This window comes from Hipposideros armiger, unplaced genomic scaffold (genome assembly GCF_001890085.2).
Source record: "Hipposideros armiger isolate ML-2016 unplaced genomic scaffold, ASM189008v1 scaffold_838, whole genome shotgun sequence".
NCBI lineage: Eukaryota > Metazoa > Chordata > Mammalia > Chiroptera > Hipposideridae > Hipposideros > Hipposideros armiger.
The window spans coordinates 495,400-516,365 of NW_017732188.1; the positions used below are offsets into that span (position 1 = coordinate 495,400).

Here is a 20,966-nt window from a genome sequence, read left to right on the forward strand (position 1 = left end):
CAAATTGACAAAACCTATAAAAGAATTAGGAATAAATGTAATAAAGGAGACAAAAGGAGACCTGAATAAATACAAAATACACAACTGGACAAGATATAAACCCATCAGTTCTTCCTAAATCAAAACTATTTAATGTTTAGTGTACAACAAATTTTGCACAGTATCAACACTCACCTCTATTTTATCATATTTACCACAGAAATAAGATTCCTCATCAGAAGGAGACTATATTAGGTTTGCTCACCACTCTACCCACAGTGCTTAACACACCTAATACAAAAAGAAAAACAAACCCAACCTTCCTAATAAATTCTGTTAAATAAAACCTATCCCATTCATCACATTTCAAAAATAAAGAGCTGAGATCTAGAAAGGTTAAGAGACTTCACAGAGACACAGAGCTGCTTCTAAGTATACTTGAAAGGAAAATGGAAGATGCTTTGCATTGGAATGTTGTTATTTCAAAAGTAAACTTTTCCCTACATAATGGAAACAACATCCGTATAAAACTATAAGAGAGGAGAGATAATTTCCAGTATTGGCTTAGCTACTAACTAGCTTTGTAACCTGAGTCAAATCATTTCATTTCCCTGGTTTCATGTTCTCCATCAGTAAAATTAGGGTGCCATATGGCTGGATGATAGATATTAAGGAATTATATACTTAATGCCACACCATTAATGGAATAACAGAATTGTGGCTTATAAAAGAAATCCTTATCTTTCAGAGATAATACCTAAATACTTATGGATAGAATGACATGATGTGTGGGATTTGCTTCAAAATATTCTGGAGAGCAGGGGAAAGAAAACAGGAGTATAGATAACACAAGATTGGCCATGAATGGACAACTGTCTAAACTGGATATATGTATTTTAATATTCTATTTTTGTATATATTTGACATTTTCCCTAGTAAAATGTTTTTTGGGTTTTTTTTGTCAGTAAAAGTGCCGATCAAAGATGATCTCTAAACCCAATGAGTAAAGTAAGAAGTAAAGATTTCATCAACTGGAAATGCCAAATTCAGTCATTTAATAATATTTGGTCTTCAAGATTCATTATCCTTTAGCTGCAGGGTCACACTGTCTTCAGCCCTTTGGCTTCATTCCCTGCTAAAGTCATATCAACAGCATCATTATTTATGAAATTACTAATCATGGCTTTCTAGGAGGCCTCATCTATCATTTTAATGTTTCCTCCCCTCCACCTAAAGGGGCTGTTTAATGAGAAGGGGCTGCTGCAGTCATACAAATACATCATTAGCCAAAGGGATACTTATTGAAAACATCAACTCAGTGTTCATTCTCTCTGTAAAGGGGAAGGGGAGTGGGAAGAGGAAGAGGAAGGGAAGGGAAGAGAAAGTAAAGAGAAGGATTGATTGATTGACTAATTGATTAGGAAAAAAAATGATCAAACTTCTGTTCTATGCACAGAAGTCTGTTCAAACATCAGAGGAGACAGAGTATATGATTAAATTTTTACAAGAGCTGCTGGGAGGCCATGGTTTAGAATCAATCAGGTGTCTAGCTCACCTTTCTTTCAGTCTCTGGTTTTGGTACATCTGAGTTCCAGTGAATTGTTCACATTCTTAGAGCTAAGCAGTTGTTCACAAACACATCATATGAAACATAGCAAGGAGAGAAATATTTGCCTTTTTCCAGAGCAAAAACAGACTCAGACAGCAATAGAAAGACAAACATCTCTTTAAGATCACTGAAAATTTAAGAACACTGAGATATCCTAGAAAGAAAAGTCTATTTCACATTCTCATATCCCTTTGCTGACATAAAAGATTAATATTTGTGGGAACCTAAGCTGAGTGAGCTGATTTGCTAATGAATTAGCTAATATTCCTATTTAGCATTCCCCTTAGCAATGATTCCCATATTTCTACAGTTATGTTTCAATATTTCCCATTGAAGAAGTATTGAAAGTTAATTTTAGATTCCACATATAAGTGAAATCATATGATAGTTGTCTTTCTCCGACTGACTTGCACTGTACACCTGAAGCTGATGTTGTATAATGTTGTATGTCAACTATAAGTGAATATATATATATATATATATATATATATAGTCATGGGACGTGGAGTCAAGGGAATTGTAATAGATATGTATGATATTGGGGGGAAGTAGAGCAGCAGATTGGGGGAGGGGTTTGTCACCTCGAGGGGTAAAAAGTATAACTATTGCACTGTGTTGTACAACTGAAACTAATTCTACAAAATGTGTATTTCACAATAAAAAATAATTTAAAAACAAAAGAGAAAGTTAATTTTATAAACATCCTAGTAGAGGACTCGAACTCTTCCAAAGAACTCTTCGATTGGTAAGTTATAAGAAACAAAATGGATAAATAAAATGGATAAAATACTTCGTTACAAGATTACGTTAACTATATGTGATTAGGCAGTAGAGACTTTAGGATTTGAGTGAGAGCTTTAAAAATTATAAAATGCAGAAGAAAGAACATGCAAATGGTCAATCCAATGCCTTTCAAAACCCCCAGCTTGATCTAGCATCATTGATACAGCATGTATTCTTAGAATTACAATAGACTTTATCCCACACAATAAAACAATAATTTATTTACCAAGCTTACAGGAATGCTGTAAAGATATTTATTTATTTTGCATGCATTTTTTGCTTCTATCATGAAGGCATTTGTTAAATATCCCCAAAACAAACTTGTGGCAGAATGCGAAGTGCATAAGAGCAAAAGAGACTGATCAAATCCCCATTTCATAACTTGCTATATATGTAAACTTGAATAGTTAACTCTCTTGGCCTGAGTCTCTTCATCTATAAAAACTGGGATGGTTATATTTAGCTCACAAAGTTCCATAAGGGTTAAATGACAATAAATATACAAATAAATAGAATAGTGCCTGGCCAGTGGCATGTGCTTAATAGCTGTTACTTCCCTTGTTGTAAGAATACTAAATTTACTATTTAGCTGTGACTTTTAAATCTTAATCATAGCTTTTAGTCATCAACAGGATCCTCCAAGTAAGAGACATTTTTCTTATAAAATTAATACATCAAATATGTTAGTCTATAAATATACTGTTAGTCCGAAAAATATTGGATGTAAATCATAAAACTAGGGATTAGTTTTCATAGATACAATTATTTTGGGATAACCAAGTATAGTATCCAAATAAAGAGCAATAATAAACAGCTTATGTTCCTACTAACACCCTAAATTCACAAATTTCACTAATACTAAGTTGTCTTTTTTTTCATGTATTCCCATTTGTTAAATCTCTGTAAAAGAAGAAATCATTATTTGCTCTTGGCAAGTATTAAATGTGCCTCTAATTGGCATAGAAAGTAAATAAAGGTCCATCCATTCGGTCAGTGCAGTTTTTATTCCCTGGTAGAATGAACAGGGCTCGGTTAGGTTTCTCCATGAACCTTCTTCTAAAGCACCTGGGAAACAGAATAGGCTGAGGGGGTCACCCTGATGTACAAAAGCCATAGATGGAAGACACTCCAATATGTACAGAGGAAGGTTTAGCTGAGTATGAGGTTAGGAAGGAGAAATAATGTCAGCAAGGAAACAGCAGACCCATGGGTCAAAGTGGCAGTAACCAGATATTGGATTGGAATTTTTTTTTGTCTTGATTTTGACTGATGTTCAGATATGACAGCTATGAGATGCCAGCATGTGAGACAGATGCTCAGAAACAGAATTTACAGAGAAAGTGCTTGAAAACAAGTTTCAAGACTCCTGAGACTCTTGGCAAGGTCAAGAAACACAGTATGGGCCATATCAGAGGGTTTTATGGTATACGAAGGAATTTGAAGAAAAGTGATCCTATACTCTCTGCCCCAGCAACCAAATATATGCCCATTTCTCATTCAACCAAAAACTCACAGAGCCTGAACGACAACTCAGAGCACCCTGCCCTCAGAAGAAGAGCCAGGATATAACTAGAAAACCGCATGCCTGACTGTTACCTGAGAGAGAGCTGACGTGACTGTTTCGGGGAAGTTACTATACTACAGCTGAGGGTGGAGTAAGAAATGTGAGTGCTTCCCAGGTGTGGGCTATGAGGCAGACGGCCAGCCTAAAGGTTCTTTAATCATTTTCTCAACAGGATGCCCAAGAAGGAAGAGGGGCCTTATCAGTGAGAATCTATAGATGAAGTAAACCACAGGAAAGCCAGGAGCTGCTCGGGAAGCATCCAGCCATCACCCATCAGGGCAGACACTGCAGAAGGGGCCCAGAGGGAGTCTCCAAAGACCCCCCAACACACACCCAGAGAGAGAGAGAGAGCGAGAGAAGGAAAGGAGAGAGGAAGACAGATCAGCTTTAAACTTCTGAAAGCACCAGGGAGCATGGAGTCAGCTCATAGCAGTACTAGTCATCAGCCATGTAAGAACTTTCCTGCCCTATTTCCTTACCTTCCCTTCTCCTGAATTTTGTCCCTGGTGGGTGCCAAACAGTGAGTTAGGGGAGGCAGTGAGTGAAGAGAAACCGAAAGAACACCACACAACTTCCGCTAATGTGGGCAGCCTGCCCTGCCCAGAGCTGGGAAGCAGTAATGAAAGGAGATCATTGCTTTTGAATGCATATTGAAGCATTGTTCGCTATTTTAGATTGGACCCTTTAATTCTTGAATCAAGACTGAGTTTGTGAATTAAAATGACCCAGTAAGAGTGTATGATCTGAGAACGAACTGAAATGTCATGCAGAGGGAAAGCTTCCCTAACTGAATAACGTTAAAGGCAGCACATGAGATAAAAATAGCTGTGTTTTGATTTCATCCCACACATAGAGCTTATTCCACATGTTGGATACACAACACAATCTCTCTCTCTCCCTCTCTCTCTCTCTCTCTCTCTCACACACACACACACACACACACATACACACACACACACACACCACACACACACACACACACACACACACACACGCTTGTTACAAGCTGGTCTCTTAAGACACATTCACTAGCCCTACCAAGACTGTCTTTTAAAATTATCAAAGATAGCAGCACTGGAACAATATTTGGTAAGAGATGCTGATAAAAGCCCAAAAGGAAGGCCTCCAGAACAAAAGAGAAGAGGACTGAGTGCCCCTCCAGAAGAATAAGGCACTGCCTGCTCTTTGAATGCTCCAGATGTCAGTTTTTCAAGAAACGCTAAATAACAGAATAAAATACAGTAAGTCTTCACTTAACACTGTCAACAGGTTTTGCAACTTTAAGCGAAACATATATTTTACCACAGGCTACTTGATATAAACAAAAGTTAAGTTCCTAAAGCATCTCATCAACATTATAACAAAACAGCATTATTAAGGATTTGCTCTAATAGAATAGGAAAAAAGGCTGATATCAGTGTTGGTAATAGAATGGAGACAGTGTGAGTATAAATTAGGATAATTTTTCAGGACAGTAATTCAATATATACCAAAAAACTTTAAAAAATTGACCAAGATATCCTACTTCTAGGGATTTAAAAAATCATCCAAGAAATATATAACACATAAATTCAAAAATATTATTTTTTTTCAAGGAAATTTTATTGAGGAACAGTGTGTTTTTCCAGAACCCATCAGCTCCAAGTCAAGTAGTTGTCTTCAATCTAGATATGGAGGGCACAGCTCCTTGGTCCATGTGAGAATCGAACCAGCAACCTTGGTGTTATGAGCCTGTGCTCTAACCACCTGAGCTAACCAGAGGCCCTCAAAAATATTATTAATGGTATAAAACAAATAGAAAATCAGACAAAACATACGAAAAAACATCTTTCAGACATTACACAATGACAATATAGGACTATGATTTCTGAGAGCAGGGAAGCCAACAAGGTAGACCTATAATTGCCCCAGCTACAGCCTGGAGAGAGTTTGCAGGCTACAATGCAGGGAGGGGAACCTGGGTGGCACCCAGCAGTCTTGGGTTCAGAGAAATGAAGGCAACCAGAATCTGACTTGAGATATCAAAATATCAGAGAGGAGGGTGCTACAGAGAGAGAGAGAGAGAGAGAGAGAGAGAGAGAGAGAGAGAGAGCTCAGAAGATTTGAAAGGGTTTACCTCAAGTCTTTGGCAGAGTGTGAATATATAAGAAAAAATTATCCAAGGCCTGGGAAAGAACCAGTAGGAAGCATTAGGCAAAAAAATATCCAGAACTCACACAGGTCTGGGAACAATTCAAATTCCTACCAACTAGAGGGGAAAGGCCTTATAATATATGGGACATCAGGTAGAGTCCTCCGAAGAAAATCGCCTTGGTAGTGAGGCTAATTAGACTGAAACTAAAGGTTGCCCTCAACTAACCTTAGCCAAACTTAAAAGAAAAGCCAGAATGAATCAACCAAATGACATCTATATGACTTGCACTACGAGAAACATCAAAGAATATCCTTCAAGCAAAAGGAAAATAACATCAGATGGCAATTTAGATCAATGTAAGGGAAAAGAGCAAATATGTTAGGAAAACACACATGCACACACACATACATAAAATAGTACATAATAAAATATATAAAATACACAATTTCTTCCATTTTTAATATATTTAAAAGACAGTTGACTGTTCAGAGCAAAGATGATAAAGTATCTTACAGTTTATAACACAAAATAAAATTTATGACCAACAAAAGCAAACAGGATAAGAGCAGAGAATAGAAGTTTACAATGCATGGTTCTTACATTATATGTAAAGTGATATAATGTTACTTGAAGTAGGCTGTGATAAATAAAAAATGAGTATTGTAAACCCTGGGGGAACCACTAAAAAAAAAAAAATAAGAAAATAAGTCAGGGCCAGCCGAGTGGCTCAGCTGGTTAAGAGCTCACTTGGGAGCACAAGCTCTGAGCAGCAGGACTGTGGTTCGGATTCCACATTGAGGGCCAGTGATGCTGGCCCTCTACAGCTAAGATGATGAACAACAGCTCGACCTCGAACTGGGCTGTTGTGAGTCGCCAGCAATGACATAGGCTGCAACAGGGCTGCAGTGGGCTGCCGTGAGCTACGTGAGTGGCTGGCAGCTAGCGTGAGCGGCAGGTAGCCAGTGTGAGCTACCGGGAGCTGCTGTGAGCGGCCAACCAACGACTGGCAACCAACTGCCTCACCCAGGAAGAGCATAATGATAATACCAACATGGGCCAGTGAAGCAACATCTTCCACAACTAGACTGAAGAACAAAACAGCAATTTGTCTACCTGTCGGTTCCCCTTCCCCGATTTCCCAACGCTGTTCCCCTCCCCCCAATTCCCCAATAAAATCTTTAAAAAAAAGAAAATAAGTCAATGCTGAAGATAACATGGAATCATAAAAAATACCTAACTGATATGAAAGAAAGGGGAGAAAGAAAGAAAGAAAAAAGAACAGATGGGCAATGGGGGATGGGGAATCATGTGCTGATAGTTTCAAACCCAACTATGTCAATAATTGCATTAAATGTCAATGGTCTAAGCCTACACTTAAGGTCAGCTATTATAAGGCTGGATACAAGAGCAAGACTTAGCTCTATATTAATTACAAAATCTCACTTAAATATGAAGATGTGGATAGGCTGCAGGCAGAAGAACTGAAAAAGACACACCATGCAGAGTGGCTATATTACTATCAGACAGTAGACTTCAGAACAAGAAATATTTCCAGCGATGAAGAAGGATATAATGAAAAAAGGTCAATTCTTTAAGAGTACATAACAATCTTAAATGTGTACTAATGCAACTAATAATGGAGCTCAAAAATATGTGAAGCGAAAAGTGATACAATTGAAAGGAGAAATAGACAACTGCACAATTACAGTTGAAGATTTCAATACTCCTCTCTCAGTGACAGATGGGATATAGAAGACTTGAATAACACTCTCTACCTACTTGACCTAATTAACAGTTATATAATAGAACACTCTACCCAACAAGAGCAGAACACACATTCTTTTCCAGTGCAGTTAGAACAGTCACTAAGACTATTTCTGAGTCATAATTAAATCTCAAATTTAAAAAAAATGCAAAACCATAATAAAGTATGTTCTCTGACCTCCAAAGAATTAAACTAGACATTAACACAAAGTTTTACGGAAAATCACCAAATATTTGGAAATTAAATGGCATACTTCTAAATAACAAATATTATTTTTAAAAATCACAAGGGAGATAATAAAATATTTTGAAGAGAATGAAAATAAAAAAACATATAAAAACTTGAGGAATGTCACTAATAGAGTGCTTACAGAGAAATTTACACCATTACAAGCTTATAATAAGAAAGAAGAAAGGTTTCAAATCAATGATCTAAGGCAGGAGTTGGCAGATGTTTCTGGAAAGAGTTAAATGGTAAATATTTTAGGTTTTGCAAGCCATACAGCCTCTGCTGCAACTTCTCAATTCTGCTGTTGCAGCACAAAAGCAGCTATAGGTAACATGTAACTGTGGTTCTGTTCCAATAGAACTTTACAAAAACAGGCAGTGGGCCAGATTCAGCACATGGGCCATATGTGCTGACACGAGCTAGAATATCAGCTTCATAAATGTGGAGAATTTCATTTGTTTTGTTAACTGCTGCATCTTCAAAAGGCTTAAATAATGTATGGCCCTTAATACATGCCTAAAATATTTGTTGAATGAATGAACTAATATAATCCTCAGAACAAGCATATGAGTTAAGTACTATCATTTTACAAATAAGTATACCAAGATGAAATAATTTGCCACACCAATAAGTGACAGAACCAGCACTTAAGCACAGGTCTATGTAATTCCAAAGTTCTGTACCCTTTCCCCTACATTACACTGAAAAGGCAAAAACATAACTGAATTACTGTAAAAGTATCATATCATCAAATACATATTTTCTACCTGTCCTTTTTCCTTTCTCATGGTTTGTAGTTTCCTGAGAATTAAGACCCAAAGAATAAGCCAATATGTTAAAACCATATCTACGTATCTGTATTTTTATATCTTTATCTATACCAAAATCTTTATATTTCTATATCTATATCTATGGATTTACTATTTGAACGACAAATGATGAAACTAAACCACTAGATTAAATCTTGGACATAAACCCCCTTAGATGTACAAGCAGGAAGTCTAGAGAGTGAGCTTCTTTAAAACAGATGTGTAGAATTGGCCGGCTGAGTGACTCAGCTGGTTAAGAGCACAAGCTCTGAGAAACAGGGTCGCTGGTTCGATTCCCACAAGAGCCAGTGAGTTGTGCCTGAGCTGAGCTGCCACTGAGCTGCCAACAGGTGGCAGGATGGCTCAGCTGGTGAGAGCCATCAACAAGGTTGCCGGTTCGACTCCCACATAGGATGGTGGGCTACAACCACCCACAACTAAGACTGAACCATACCTTGAGCTGAGTGGCCATGAGATGTTGAAGGGTGGCCGGATGGCAACTGGACCTGAAGCTGAGCTAGCTGCACCCTCCACTGAAGGACAACAACTTGGTTGTTCCCCTTTCCCAATTCCCCAATAAAATCTTAAAAATAAATAAAAATAGACGTCTAGAAGACCAAACCAATTTTGTGCACTCATGCATGTATCATATATGAGTATGGCATTAATTTGTATTTACTCTTTTATTTATTTATTTATTTATTTATTTTTAAAGATTTTTATTGGGGAATTGGGGGATGGGAACAGTGCTGAGGAATTGGGGGAAGGGGAATAGACAAGTTGCTGTTGTTTTGTTCTTCAGTCTAGTTGTGGAGGACGTTGCTTCACTGGCCCAAGTTGGCACCATCATTGCACTCTTCCCGGGCGAGGCAGATCAGTCGCCAGCTTCTGGACGGCTGCTCACAGCGGCTGCTGGCTGCTCACGCTGGCTGCTGGCTATATACGGTAGCCCATGGCAACCCACTGCCACAGGGGCTGCAGACTACCCGTTGCTGGAGACTCACGGCAGCCCAGCTCCAGGTTGAGCTGTTGTTCAGCATCTTAGCTGTAGAGGGCAGTGTCACTGGCCCTCATATGTGGGATCTGAACCGGGGCCCTCTGGCGTCCCAAGCCAGCTCTTAACCAATGCGCCACTCGGCCGGCCCCTGTATTTACTCTTTGAAAATGCACAAAGAAATGAAAAATGTGAGGGGAAAAACAAACACCAAAAATCCCATCCTGCGATAGGAATCCCTCCTTTCAGTTCTCCTCAAGGGGAAGGTGCGGGTCCTTGGCTGTGTGGCTCGCACACAGGAGGCCTGTCCAGCGTGCCGCTGTCACATGCTTTCCATAGCCAGCTCCTGTAGCTAGCTGATCATACACATCTGTTTCCCTTCACAAGTCAATCATCCATGGCAGCTGTTTTTCAAAAATAGGCACTAGGAAAGCCAGACCCGTTCTGAATGTAGATTTTGCATCTTTTCTGACATTTTTGTTGCTTGCCTGGGGTTTTACTACCATCATGATAATCAGGAAATGCAAAGGAGCCAAGTACTGTTTTGTTACATTTTCTCTCTTCAGATGCTCAGAGCAGAATTTTTAAAAATCTTTCTATGTGGGGCCAATGCTGCATACTAAGACGCTATTAAAGAATAAGACAAACAACATCCACACCATTTGCCTGCCTTAAAACTTAATGTTTATTATAATCTGACACTGTAATGATTAATGGGGATGCCATGACACAGAGAAACTCAAGGCTTTACAACCACTGAAAGATTATTAAACTCAGTAAAAAGATAAAAGTAAATGACAAATGATATGATAAATCTGAACTTTTCAGCTTCTTGACTGCCAGATCTTGCAATAAAAATATATCTGAATTTTATAAGTCAACATAAATCTTTGGGACAAATAGAAAGAGAATGCTCACTGGAACTATATAAGGAGGCGAGACTGCACCTTATCCACAGCCAATAAGAGCAAGAAATCCATCCGCAAAGAGTTTAATGTTTTGTACTTGAAATATGAATTTAGGATAAGTAGGTTGTACTAGTTACTATACAATACAGTGTTGTTTATGTCAATGTGTTTTAAGGTAAATATCCCCTCTTTAATGTTAAGCAATAGAACACTGAAGATGAAAATAATAGCCATTATTTATGGAATACTTTTAGTGTTTGCTTTTCATTTCCCTCTCACTTAACCCAACAAAAAATGTACTCCAGATTGTATAATTTGTAAGGACGAGAGCTGAAATTCACATCAGATTTCTTCCAGACTAAAGGTCATGGTCTTGGCTCTTAAGCTATCTTACGCCCAAAAGAATTAAATATATACACTGTACATCACATATATAGAAGCCAAAGAGTTATTATCAGTTACTAAAAAAACAAAAGAAATGCTCCTCAGAAATGACACTACCAACTTGCATTAGCAAAAGAGCAGGACAAGACACAAGAGCACTTTTTATGCTTAATTTTTCTCCATGTTTCTTCAGAACTCCAGAGTTCCCCATTGCTGTCCAACTAGTTCCAGTTCTTTGGAAACTCATGAGCACCAATTTGAACCAAGAAAATTATAAGTAATAAACACTGATGCTTTAATTATTCACAGGAATCTCAACAGGATATGTAAAAATGGGATACACATTGGAAAACCTTTCCTACAAGTGACAACTACGTAATGCATACTGTCACTATGAGAGCTTCCAGCCTCACTGGGTGCTAAACCATAAACAAATTGTATAGTGACTTTTCCAAGATGTCCAAGTTCCCTGAAGGCAAAAATGTATTAAATATGTTTCTGCTCCATACCTAGGACCACTGTGAAAATTGATTTCAAAACTCATTAACAGTCCAACAAACTAGATATATTTAAAACTCTATTGGGCCGGCCGAGTGGCACGATGGTTGGGAACTGGCTTGGGACACCAGAGGGCCCTGGTTCGGATCCCATGTATGAGGCCCTCTACAGCTAGGATGCTGAACAACAGCTCAACCTGGAGCTGGGCTGCCGTGAGTCGCCGACGTCGGCATAGGCTGCAGCCCCTGTGGCAGTGGGTTGCCATGGGCTGCCGTGTGTGGCCAGCAGCCAGCGTGAGCGGCCAGCAGCCGCAGAGAGCGGCCATCCAGAAGCCGGCGACTGATCTGCCTCACCCGGGAAGAGCGCAATGATGGTGCCAACTTGAGCCAGTGAAGCGACGTCCTCCACAACTAGACTGAAGAACAAGACGACAGCAACTTGTCTGTTCCCCTTCCCCCAATTCCCCAGCGCTGTTCCCATGTTCCCATCCCCCCAATTCCCCAATAAAAAAAATCTTAAAAAAAAAAACACAAAACTCTATTGCTTCTGTTCACAGTAACCAATGCTAGTCCCTTCTTTGCCAGGTATCCCCAACTCCTTCCTCTAAACATACCAAATAATAACAACCCACTTATTTAGCATGTATTATATTCAAACTCTGTGATATATACTTTGGATGCATTATATCATTTATTTCTTTATATAGTCATATAAAGTAGGTACTAGTATATCATTCCCATTTTATAGATGAAGAAACGTAGGCAACTGCTTCAAGTTACACTGCTAGCAAGTGGCAAAAATAGAATTTTAATGCAGATCTGTCTCACTACAGGGTCCTTGCTCTTAACCACTAAGCTATGAGAGTGAGATGAGACCCCTGAAATTATCTAGTCTCAAACCCTCAGTTTATAGATGAGAATTCTTTAACCCAAAGAGCTTAAGTGACATGTTCAAGGTCACACCTTGATTTCTGGTAGAGTCAAGGCTAAAACCCAAGGTATACTTTTTTATGCTCCTTCTACTACCCACATGGCCTTTTTCTAAAATTTAAAAACAGAAATACATTCTGATTTCTGACAAAAATAAGTGCGTCCATAAACTATCAATCTGACTCACTGTATGATACTTAGGAAACCTATATGATTCTCTGATGCCTCCAAAACCTGCCAACTCTTACGACTATGGCTGGTATAGAAAGATGAGCATTTTTAAATAAAAGTAACAATATAATCAATAATTTGCTAAGGGCTCTTACTATTAATGGGTCAAACATATTTTTCCCTCACATTTTTAAATATGAATTATGATCATTCCTTAATGCATTGGTTCTCAAACCTGGTTATACATTGTAATCACCACAGTTGCTTTTAAAATGCCCAGTGCCCAGGCTACATCCCGCATTAATTAAACTGGAAACTCTGGGGGTGGGATCCAGGCATCGGTGTTTTTTAGAACTCCCAGGTGATTCCAATATGCAACCAAGTTTGAGTACCAGGGCTTTAATAATTATTGAAACTTCAAAATAGTATTTCAGGAAGTATTAGATCAAAAGAGTTAAACTAACAAAATCTCTAACATTATGATCAACTATATTAATCCACTTTCCTCAAAAAATTATTAGAGAAAAATCTAAGAGATTTCAAAAAAAAACCTTCTTAAATCATGGACCATGAGCCTCAGTTACTAAAATATTTTTTTTTAAGCTGGTGCTACAGAGAAACGCACAGAAATCCTTAAATATACACATTATAGTCACCTGAGCTACCAGCCAAAATGAGCTCGTGATCACAAACATGCATTCACTGTTGTTTCCATACACATATCAGCAAGCAACAACCGGGAAATAATGAACCACGCTCATAAATTAACTGATTACAGTCTTTTTCTCCAAAGCTAATTCTGACAGATTTCTTCCCTGATTTAGGCCATTAGTAAATGAAAACTGCATTTTGCAAACATGTTTAAACATCACAGGTTTTGTTTTCCATAAGAAAAAACAATGTGGTTGATTATTTATAGGGTCACATGATTGATCAAGAGAAGATTTTAATCACTGTAAATAAGAAAATAATGGAATTAACATAAAATTAATAAACTTATTCACTATTCTTTCTAGTTATAAAAACTTAGTTATTATAAGTATTTGTATTTATTTATTTTACCCAAGTATAATTAAACCATTTTTTAAATTTATTTATTTATTTATTTATTTTTATTATTATTAGTTTCAGGTGTACAAAACAATGCACTAGTTATCCTTTTCACCCTTCACAAAGTGACAACCCCCCCATCCACTGCCCTCCCACCCCCAATATCATCCTTATCTATTACAATTCCATTGACTCCATTCCCACACTCTACTCCATGTCCCGTGACTATATGTATATATAATTATAATTGACATACAATATTATTCAACGTCAGCTTCAGATATAAAGTGCGGTAGTCAGGCCTCTAAACCAGTTTTTTTTAATCTTCCCTACCTCTGTTTCTTCATGGAAAATTCTGCTTTGGCCCTGATCTTGCCTATTTTTAGTCCCAACTACATAGCAAACTGGCAAAGCTGAAATTTCTCAGTGTCTGCTTAATTAAAATTTGATTCAAATAAGAAAAACACTTTAAAATATTTATATTTTAAAAATTACATTGTACTCCCATAGCAATTTGACAAGATTTTTCTTCATATTTCAGAAATAATTATTCTGAGACAAGCATACTTCAAAAGAAAAAAATGTCTACTTACAGGTATCATCCAGTTGGCCAGGTCACCATATTTGGAAACCTGCATTGCTCCTAGCATTGTCAGATTGACATGTCCCCTGAGAAAGGAAGAGAGGGAATATAACGCAAACTTCACAAGCTTTATGTCTCATTTGCTCGAGATTGCCAACAATTACAATAATTCTATATTTTCCAAAATACACTTGCTTTCTCCCACCCAACACCTGATTTCCAAATATGTCAGCTCAAGCTGATGTAAAGAAATAACCGTTAAGGGCTGTTTTAAAAAAATTATAGCCTATATTTTCTCCAAAAACAAATTAAAAACAGGTGTACACAGTGAGTTTGTTTCCTTCCGTGAGGGAGAATGTGGCTTGATTTGAAGGCAAACATTGGCTAGAAAATGAACACACAGTTTATAGAAAATGTTGGGATCCTCAGAAATAACCTTTCAAAAATGTTTACTTCAGTATAGTTGGCACACAGATATGTATTCCTTTTTGAGGGCTCTTTTAATAATAGCAGGATGCATGTTCCAATTCCCAACATTTGACGTGAGTAATTTCACATCTTGGTGCCACCGAACAAGCCCAAGATCATTTTCCGGCTGGGAGACGAGGCTCTGTTTCAGAGCCTTGCTAACACACTCAGAGGATGACTCAGCTGTCCTGCACCGTGTGAAACCTGAGGGACTCCGTTATTACATACCCTCTAATCATCGCAAATGATTCATCGCTGGAGAAGTAGGAGGCTCCTGGAAGAACGGTAACTGTTTCCTTGCCTAAACACACACACACACACACACACACACACACGCAAGAGGAAAAGAAAGAAAAGGCTATTAGATTTCTCAGAGTATCACGGTGGAGAGCAGGGTCTATACCTTCTGTTCAGAAAGAGCTAAGTAAGGCGCTCTTTACCAAAATGCAGTGGCAATGGGGGTGTGGGGAACACAGCGGGAACGGCCCGCCCTGTGAAGAGGAGTATTTTGTCACTGACGTTCAGATTTGCCTTTGCATGGCGATAATAAAAAGCAGACCAACTTTTCATTTTATTCCTGTTTTGAAATTCTCTACAGACAATGCAACCCCCCATTGCCTATAGCCTTCCCCGCCTCCCACCAGCCCCACGCCCTTCACAGGCCCCTGCTGAACGCTACTAGGAGTAGGAGGAATGGAGTTCCTGGGATGCACCTGTCAGAATCCAATGCTACTGTGGTCACTGGCGCAAAGACACTGTGGAATGACCATGAAGGGCATGACACAGGAGATGCTCCTCAGGTATTTCTTAAAAACCAAACAATAACCTATTAATAGAAAGAGGAGCCACCTAATTCCTTAGCATCATTAGGCCCGAGTCTCCTCTTTCAATCTCAATCTTTCTCTCTCTCCCCCTTATCTTCCCTCTCTTGCCTCTATAAGTTTCTATTAAAACCATAGGATTTTGATGAAACTGGGGAATAACATCCTAATACCGGGCAACGTATTTAATGTTAACTTCCAAAAGAGGTCCCCTTGAAAGGACCTCCCTCAAAACCTACATCTCATTACAGAAGTTCAGAATTGGGAAAGATCTTGAAGGTCATCCAGCCCTCACACAACTAATACGTCACCTGACACATACCCAAGCTGCTTTCTCCTTGTGACCTATTTCCTATCTGTCCAGGAGCTTGTGGTCTCAACCAGAAAGTGCTCACATGCCACTCTGCCAAAGTCAGCCGTGTGAGAACACCCCACCCATGACCCCAGTGTAACAGGGGAGACCAAAACAAAGGGAAGAAAAGCTGAGATTCCAAGACTGGACTAGAGGAAGGCTCGTGGCTGTACCAGGACCAGAGTGCTCTGAGCACGCCCAGCTGGGCAACACAGCTGTCCCCTCAGCTTCTCAAGTCTTGCTTGGAGTGAACTTCTCCAGTAATACCCCCCTCTAGTAAAGCTCGAATATGAAGAAAGAGTACAACTAATTAGATCATGCTGAAATATTTATTCCCCAAAGGAGTCTGACTCTAGACAAAGGAGACATTTTCACATCTTTCAAGGTACCATAAAGCTAAGAAGCCTTGGAAAGTACTTTCTGATGTGGTCAGTAGGAGCTTTTAGACGGCACCTAAGATGTGAAGGATGAAATGAAATAATGCATGTGAAGTCCATACTCGCGTGCCTGGCACAGAAAAAGGACTCCATAGACACTGGTTTTGATTAGTGTCCTGGTTATTATTCCTCGCTCCAAACCTACTTATAAAAGAGACAAGGCTGTCACCCTGCAAGAAATAAATACTACAGAACCAAGCAATTGGCTTTTATGGCGGGGTTATACAGCCAGCCTGTGCACTCTAGGTTTTAGGACAGGCATGATACAACTAAACCTTATCCTAACACAGTTTCCATGTCCAGCAAATTCAGTTCCTCACTAATCCTGTGGAGTGGAGAGGCAAGGCGGAATAATTTGTAGGTCAATAAAGCAGAGAAACATACAAATCTCAATTCCTTTATTGTCTATGTGTTAAATCACAATGATTTCCAAATGGCAATTTCCATGGGCTGACAGAAGGCATTATTCACCCCTTTATAGGAAGCTTTGAGAGCCATGTGGAGAGCATTAGCTCTCCCCATGTTCCGAAGCATCGTTTGACTAAGGAGCCCAGAAAACCTCATTAGAAAAGTTATCAGGCCCTGCTAAAACATTCTGGTATCTTATAAATTACACTCACCAGAAGCAAAGTTAATTTGCAGCATTTTGAAACATTCAGTATCTAAACAAAAAATAGGTATGCTAAAGCTAAATCCATGCTTTTCAAATACAATGTCCAAATAAGGTCAAGAAATAACTACAACTAATGATACAATCACTGTCTTAAAGAAAAGAGGCTTTCTTATTTGGCTCTTTCTGATTCATTCCTGTCTCTTCCCAGTTTTGTGTGTATAAAAGTCTAGAACAGCGGTTCTCAACCTGTGGGTCGCGGCTCCTTTGGGGGTCGAATGACCCTTTCAAAGGGGTCGCCTAAGACCATCGGAAAACAAAAAGATAGTTACATTATGATTCATAACAGTAGCAAAATGACAGTTATAGAGTAGCAACGAAAATAATTTTATGGTTGGGGGTCACCACAACATGAGAAACTGTATTAAGGGGTCGCAGTGTTAGGAAGGTTGAGAACCGCTGGTCTAGATCCTTTCATGATATTTGGGCAACAGAATTTCTCAACTGCATAGTTACTGAGTTCTTTGGCTCATGATTTAACATGTCATTCACTCAACATCAAGAAAATGCCTTCAAAAGTGTTCTAAACAAGACACAGATGCCCTAAACGAGTGGTTCTTCACTTTAACACCCACCAAAGCCCCATGGAGGGCTAATAAAATGCAGACTGCTGAGCTGAACTCCTAGAATTTGTAATTCTGGAGGCATGTGGTGGGGCCTCCGAGCTTCCCTTTCTAACACGTCTCAGGTAACGGTGATGCTGATGCTGTGGGTTTGGGGACCACACTTCGAGTACCACTGCCCTAAGCAAAAGAAATACTCTACCCAGCAAGAGAGATGAATGTACCCAGATAAGCTGCAGAAGGATTAGGAGAGGACAAATGAGCTGGGACCTGAAGGACGGGTGTAACGCATTTCAACGGGAAATTACCAATAAGGAGATGGGGGGGAAAGGAAGGAGACAGAGCAAAAAACTGGGGAAGGGCACAGGAAGAGCCAGGCATGGGGGAAGGAAAGCACGAGTCATGACAGTCATGATCAGAGTGGACCCAGCAGTCCAGTACGGGTCCTTGTAGTGTACAGTAAAAGATAAAGCTGGAAAAGTCAGAGACAACCATTAGCTAGACCTTGAATGCTGTACTTTTGGTACTTTCGTCTGTGAGCCTGTGGGACTTCAGATGTAGCACATATACCCACAGAACGGGGTTTCTCCTCCTCAGTACTACTTATATTCTGGGCTGAATAACTCATCATAGGGGGCTGTTCTGGTTATTGTAGGATATTTAGCAGCATCCCTGGCCTCTACTCACTGGATGCCAGGAACGCTCCCCAAGGCATGAAAATCAAAAAATGTCTCCAGGCATTGTCAAATGTCCCCAATGTCACCCCTTTTTGCTACTGAGAACCATGCTCTAGAGGCACGTAGCAGAGGCTGGGGATATTTATAAGCCTTGAAATTAACATGGTAGTTCTTTCCAAAGCAGTTTTAATCGAAAGTAAGTCATTCAAAACAGTATTTGTATATTAAAATAAGAAAACAATATTAAGAAATAGAGAAGAACACAAAATGCATATTAATATGAAAGCTAAAACATGTGTGACTTATTAAAAATTTCACAATAGCATTGGGATGTTACAGATATTCACAGGACCTTCAAAATATCCTAAGCACTGCCTTTCTGCACCTTTGTAAAACTCCGCTTATCAGAGGGTGTAGCTTAATGTATAGAAAAAAGGGCTAGGGGCCAAGAGTAGAAGCCTGTGTGTCCAGTCCCTAGCAACATTATCTTGAGCACATCATTTTACTTTTCTGGGCCTCAGTTTCTCAATCAGTACAATGGAAAGGCTCAAATGGTATAACACATGTGAAAAAGTATGTTGTACACAATATAGTGCTATATAAGTGGTAATTCATTTTTACATAATCCTACTAGATTATTATTTAGCAAAAAAGGATCCTTAGAAATAGTTCCATTATTATTTTAACATTTAATACACTGATTATACCCAGGAACATAACCCTTTATATGTTCCTCTATATTCATTTCAAGGAACTTCTATGAAAATCTTTTCAAATTAACCCAAACAATAGGCTGATCTTCCAAGTAATTTCCACATTTGAGGAGCTGAGGAAACCATTAATGTATATTCTGGGTTCATTTTGTCCCTAATTTGGACAGCTCCAAAATCAAAACCGTCATAAATCCTAAAGAGGACTTTGAGGAGTTAGAATATTATTAAACTGATTTGCAGCTTGGCTTTCCAAAAGCAATGAATTACTGTTTTACAAAGTAGTTTAGGATTATATGTGGTATTTCGGAAGTTTAAATATAAAACAGGTGGTTCCATCAGGACTGAGCTACTTTTAAACTCAATGGAATCAGAAATGCCTAACATCCAACAATGTCATTGAAAAGATTATTTTTCCAAGGAAAGTGGGTTTTATTATGCACTCAAGCCTGAAATTTAGAAAATGGAGTTATTCATTTCGCAAATAACTCACTAACACCATAAATTAATTAAACCAAGCAGCAAATATTTTCACAGATCAATGAGCTATTGCTAACGGGTACAGTACAATTAAATTACAGCCTTGGTTAAATGTCATTGCTTTATCACAGTGGGGCTTTCAGAGTTGAGTTGTGTTAACTAATTTGACTATTCAACCAGAAGCTGTTTTACTTCAAAAAACTCTATGTATCAAATGTCAATTCTACTTGGCAGCTGGCCTTTATGTTCAGCTCATATTCCTTCTTCTCTGAGATTTGCACATACTGTTATTGAATGTGAAGTAAGAATAATACTTTTGTGGGGGTAGAATGAATGGGAGTAAAAGAAGGGGAAAGGAAATCAGGTTACAATATAAAAATTAGCTTCCTTTGGGCAGCCCCATCCTAAGGACACTCTTCAGCCCCAACACAGTGCAGTGTTGCCTCAAGCATGGGCAGTGAATATGGCCGAAATGTCTGACCTGTCTTTCCTCCTCTAGGCTGCTAATATATGCGACTCTATGTTCTAGTCAAATAAAAAGCTAATGATACAAGGTAAAGCACCTGAGTGTGGGAATAAAGACGTGGCAAGGCAAGAGTCCCCAGTTCAAAGAAACTCTGTTTATTATTCATATCGCTGGGTCATACTTAGTGGCAAAGCACATCCTTAAGCACCCTTGAACCTTTGAAGGATGTTCTTCCACTCTGATGACGACTAGAAGACAGTATCTCCTACAACAAAAACCCCGGTGTACCAGATCTTTTTTATTTTATTTTTTTGCCACTATGAATCCACTCCCCCAACCTTCTCATCATGAGAACGCAGACCTATGTCAACCTGGGGTTGTCCAGTGGGAGGCACAAGCAGGAGGGCCAGCAGAGGAGACCCTTACCCTCACTCTTACCCAAGTTGTGGCAAGATGGCTGCTTCTCTACCAAAGGCCATAGTTCCTGTTAGGTGGTCTGATCCTACAGCTGCCCCTTAAGGCCCTGGGGTGATAATAACTCCAGAGCTGTGGTCCTTTATCATCCTTTCCTGGTTTCCCTTAATCTTGTCCACACCCTTGTAAACTGTCCCTTCCTTTCATTATCCTCATACCCCATTTAAGAGTGCTCTCTACTTAAAGCCAGGACCCTGACTAACTGACCCATGAAGCTCTTGACATTACATGTAGCCCCACCTGCAATTTCTCTTTTATATTAATCTGCCCTAAATAAGAGATTACTGACAAGAAGCCAGGCAAAGATGGGACTAGGAAGGCTTATCTCCCCTCCTCAGTAAAAAGTACAGTGGAACACCCTCACCCTCTAGAACAGCGGTTCTCAACCTGTGGGTCGCGACCCCTTGGGGGTCGAACGACCCTTTCACAGGGGTCGCCTAAGATCATCGGAAAACAAAAA

General features: G+C 39.1%; 1 protein-coding gene across 1 annotated transcript in view; it reads right to left on the bottom strand.

Moving 5' to 3' along the window:
* OXCT1 (3-oxoacid CoA-transferase 1) overlaps positions 1-20,966 on the bottom strand; it is a 145,734-nt gene that overhangs the window by 41,219 nt on the left and 83,549 nt on the right. The window contains exons 10-11 of the mRNA XM_019629309.1: positions 15,085-15,157; positions 14,399-14,474 (exon numbers count right to left, since the gene is read on the bottom strand). Of these exons, the coding sequence (XP_019484854.1) occupies positions 14,399-14,474; positions 15,085-15,157 (149 nt within the window). The remainder of the gene's footprint in view (positions 1-14,398; positions 14,475-15,084; positions 15,158-20,966) is intronic.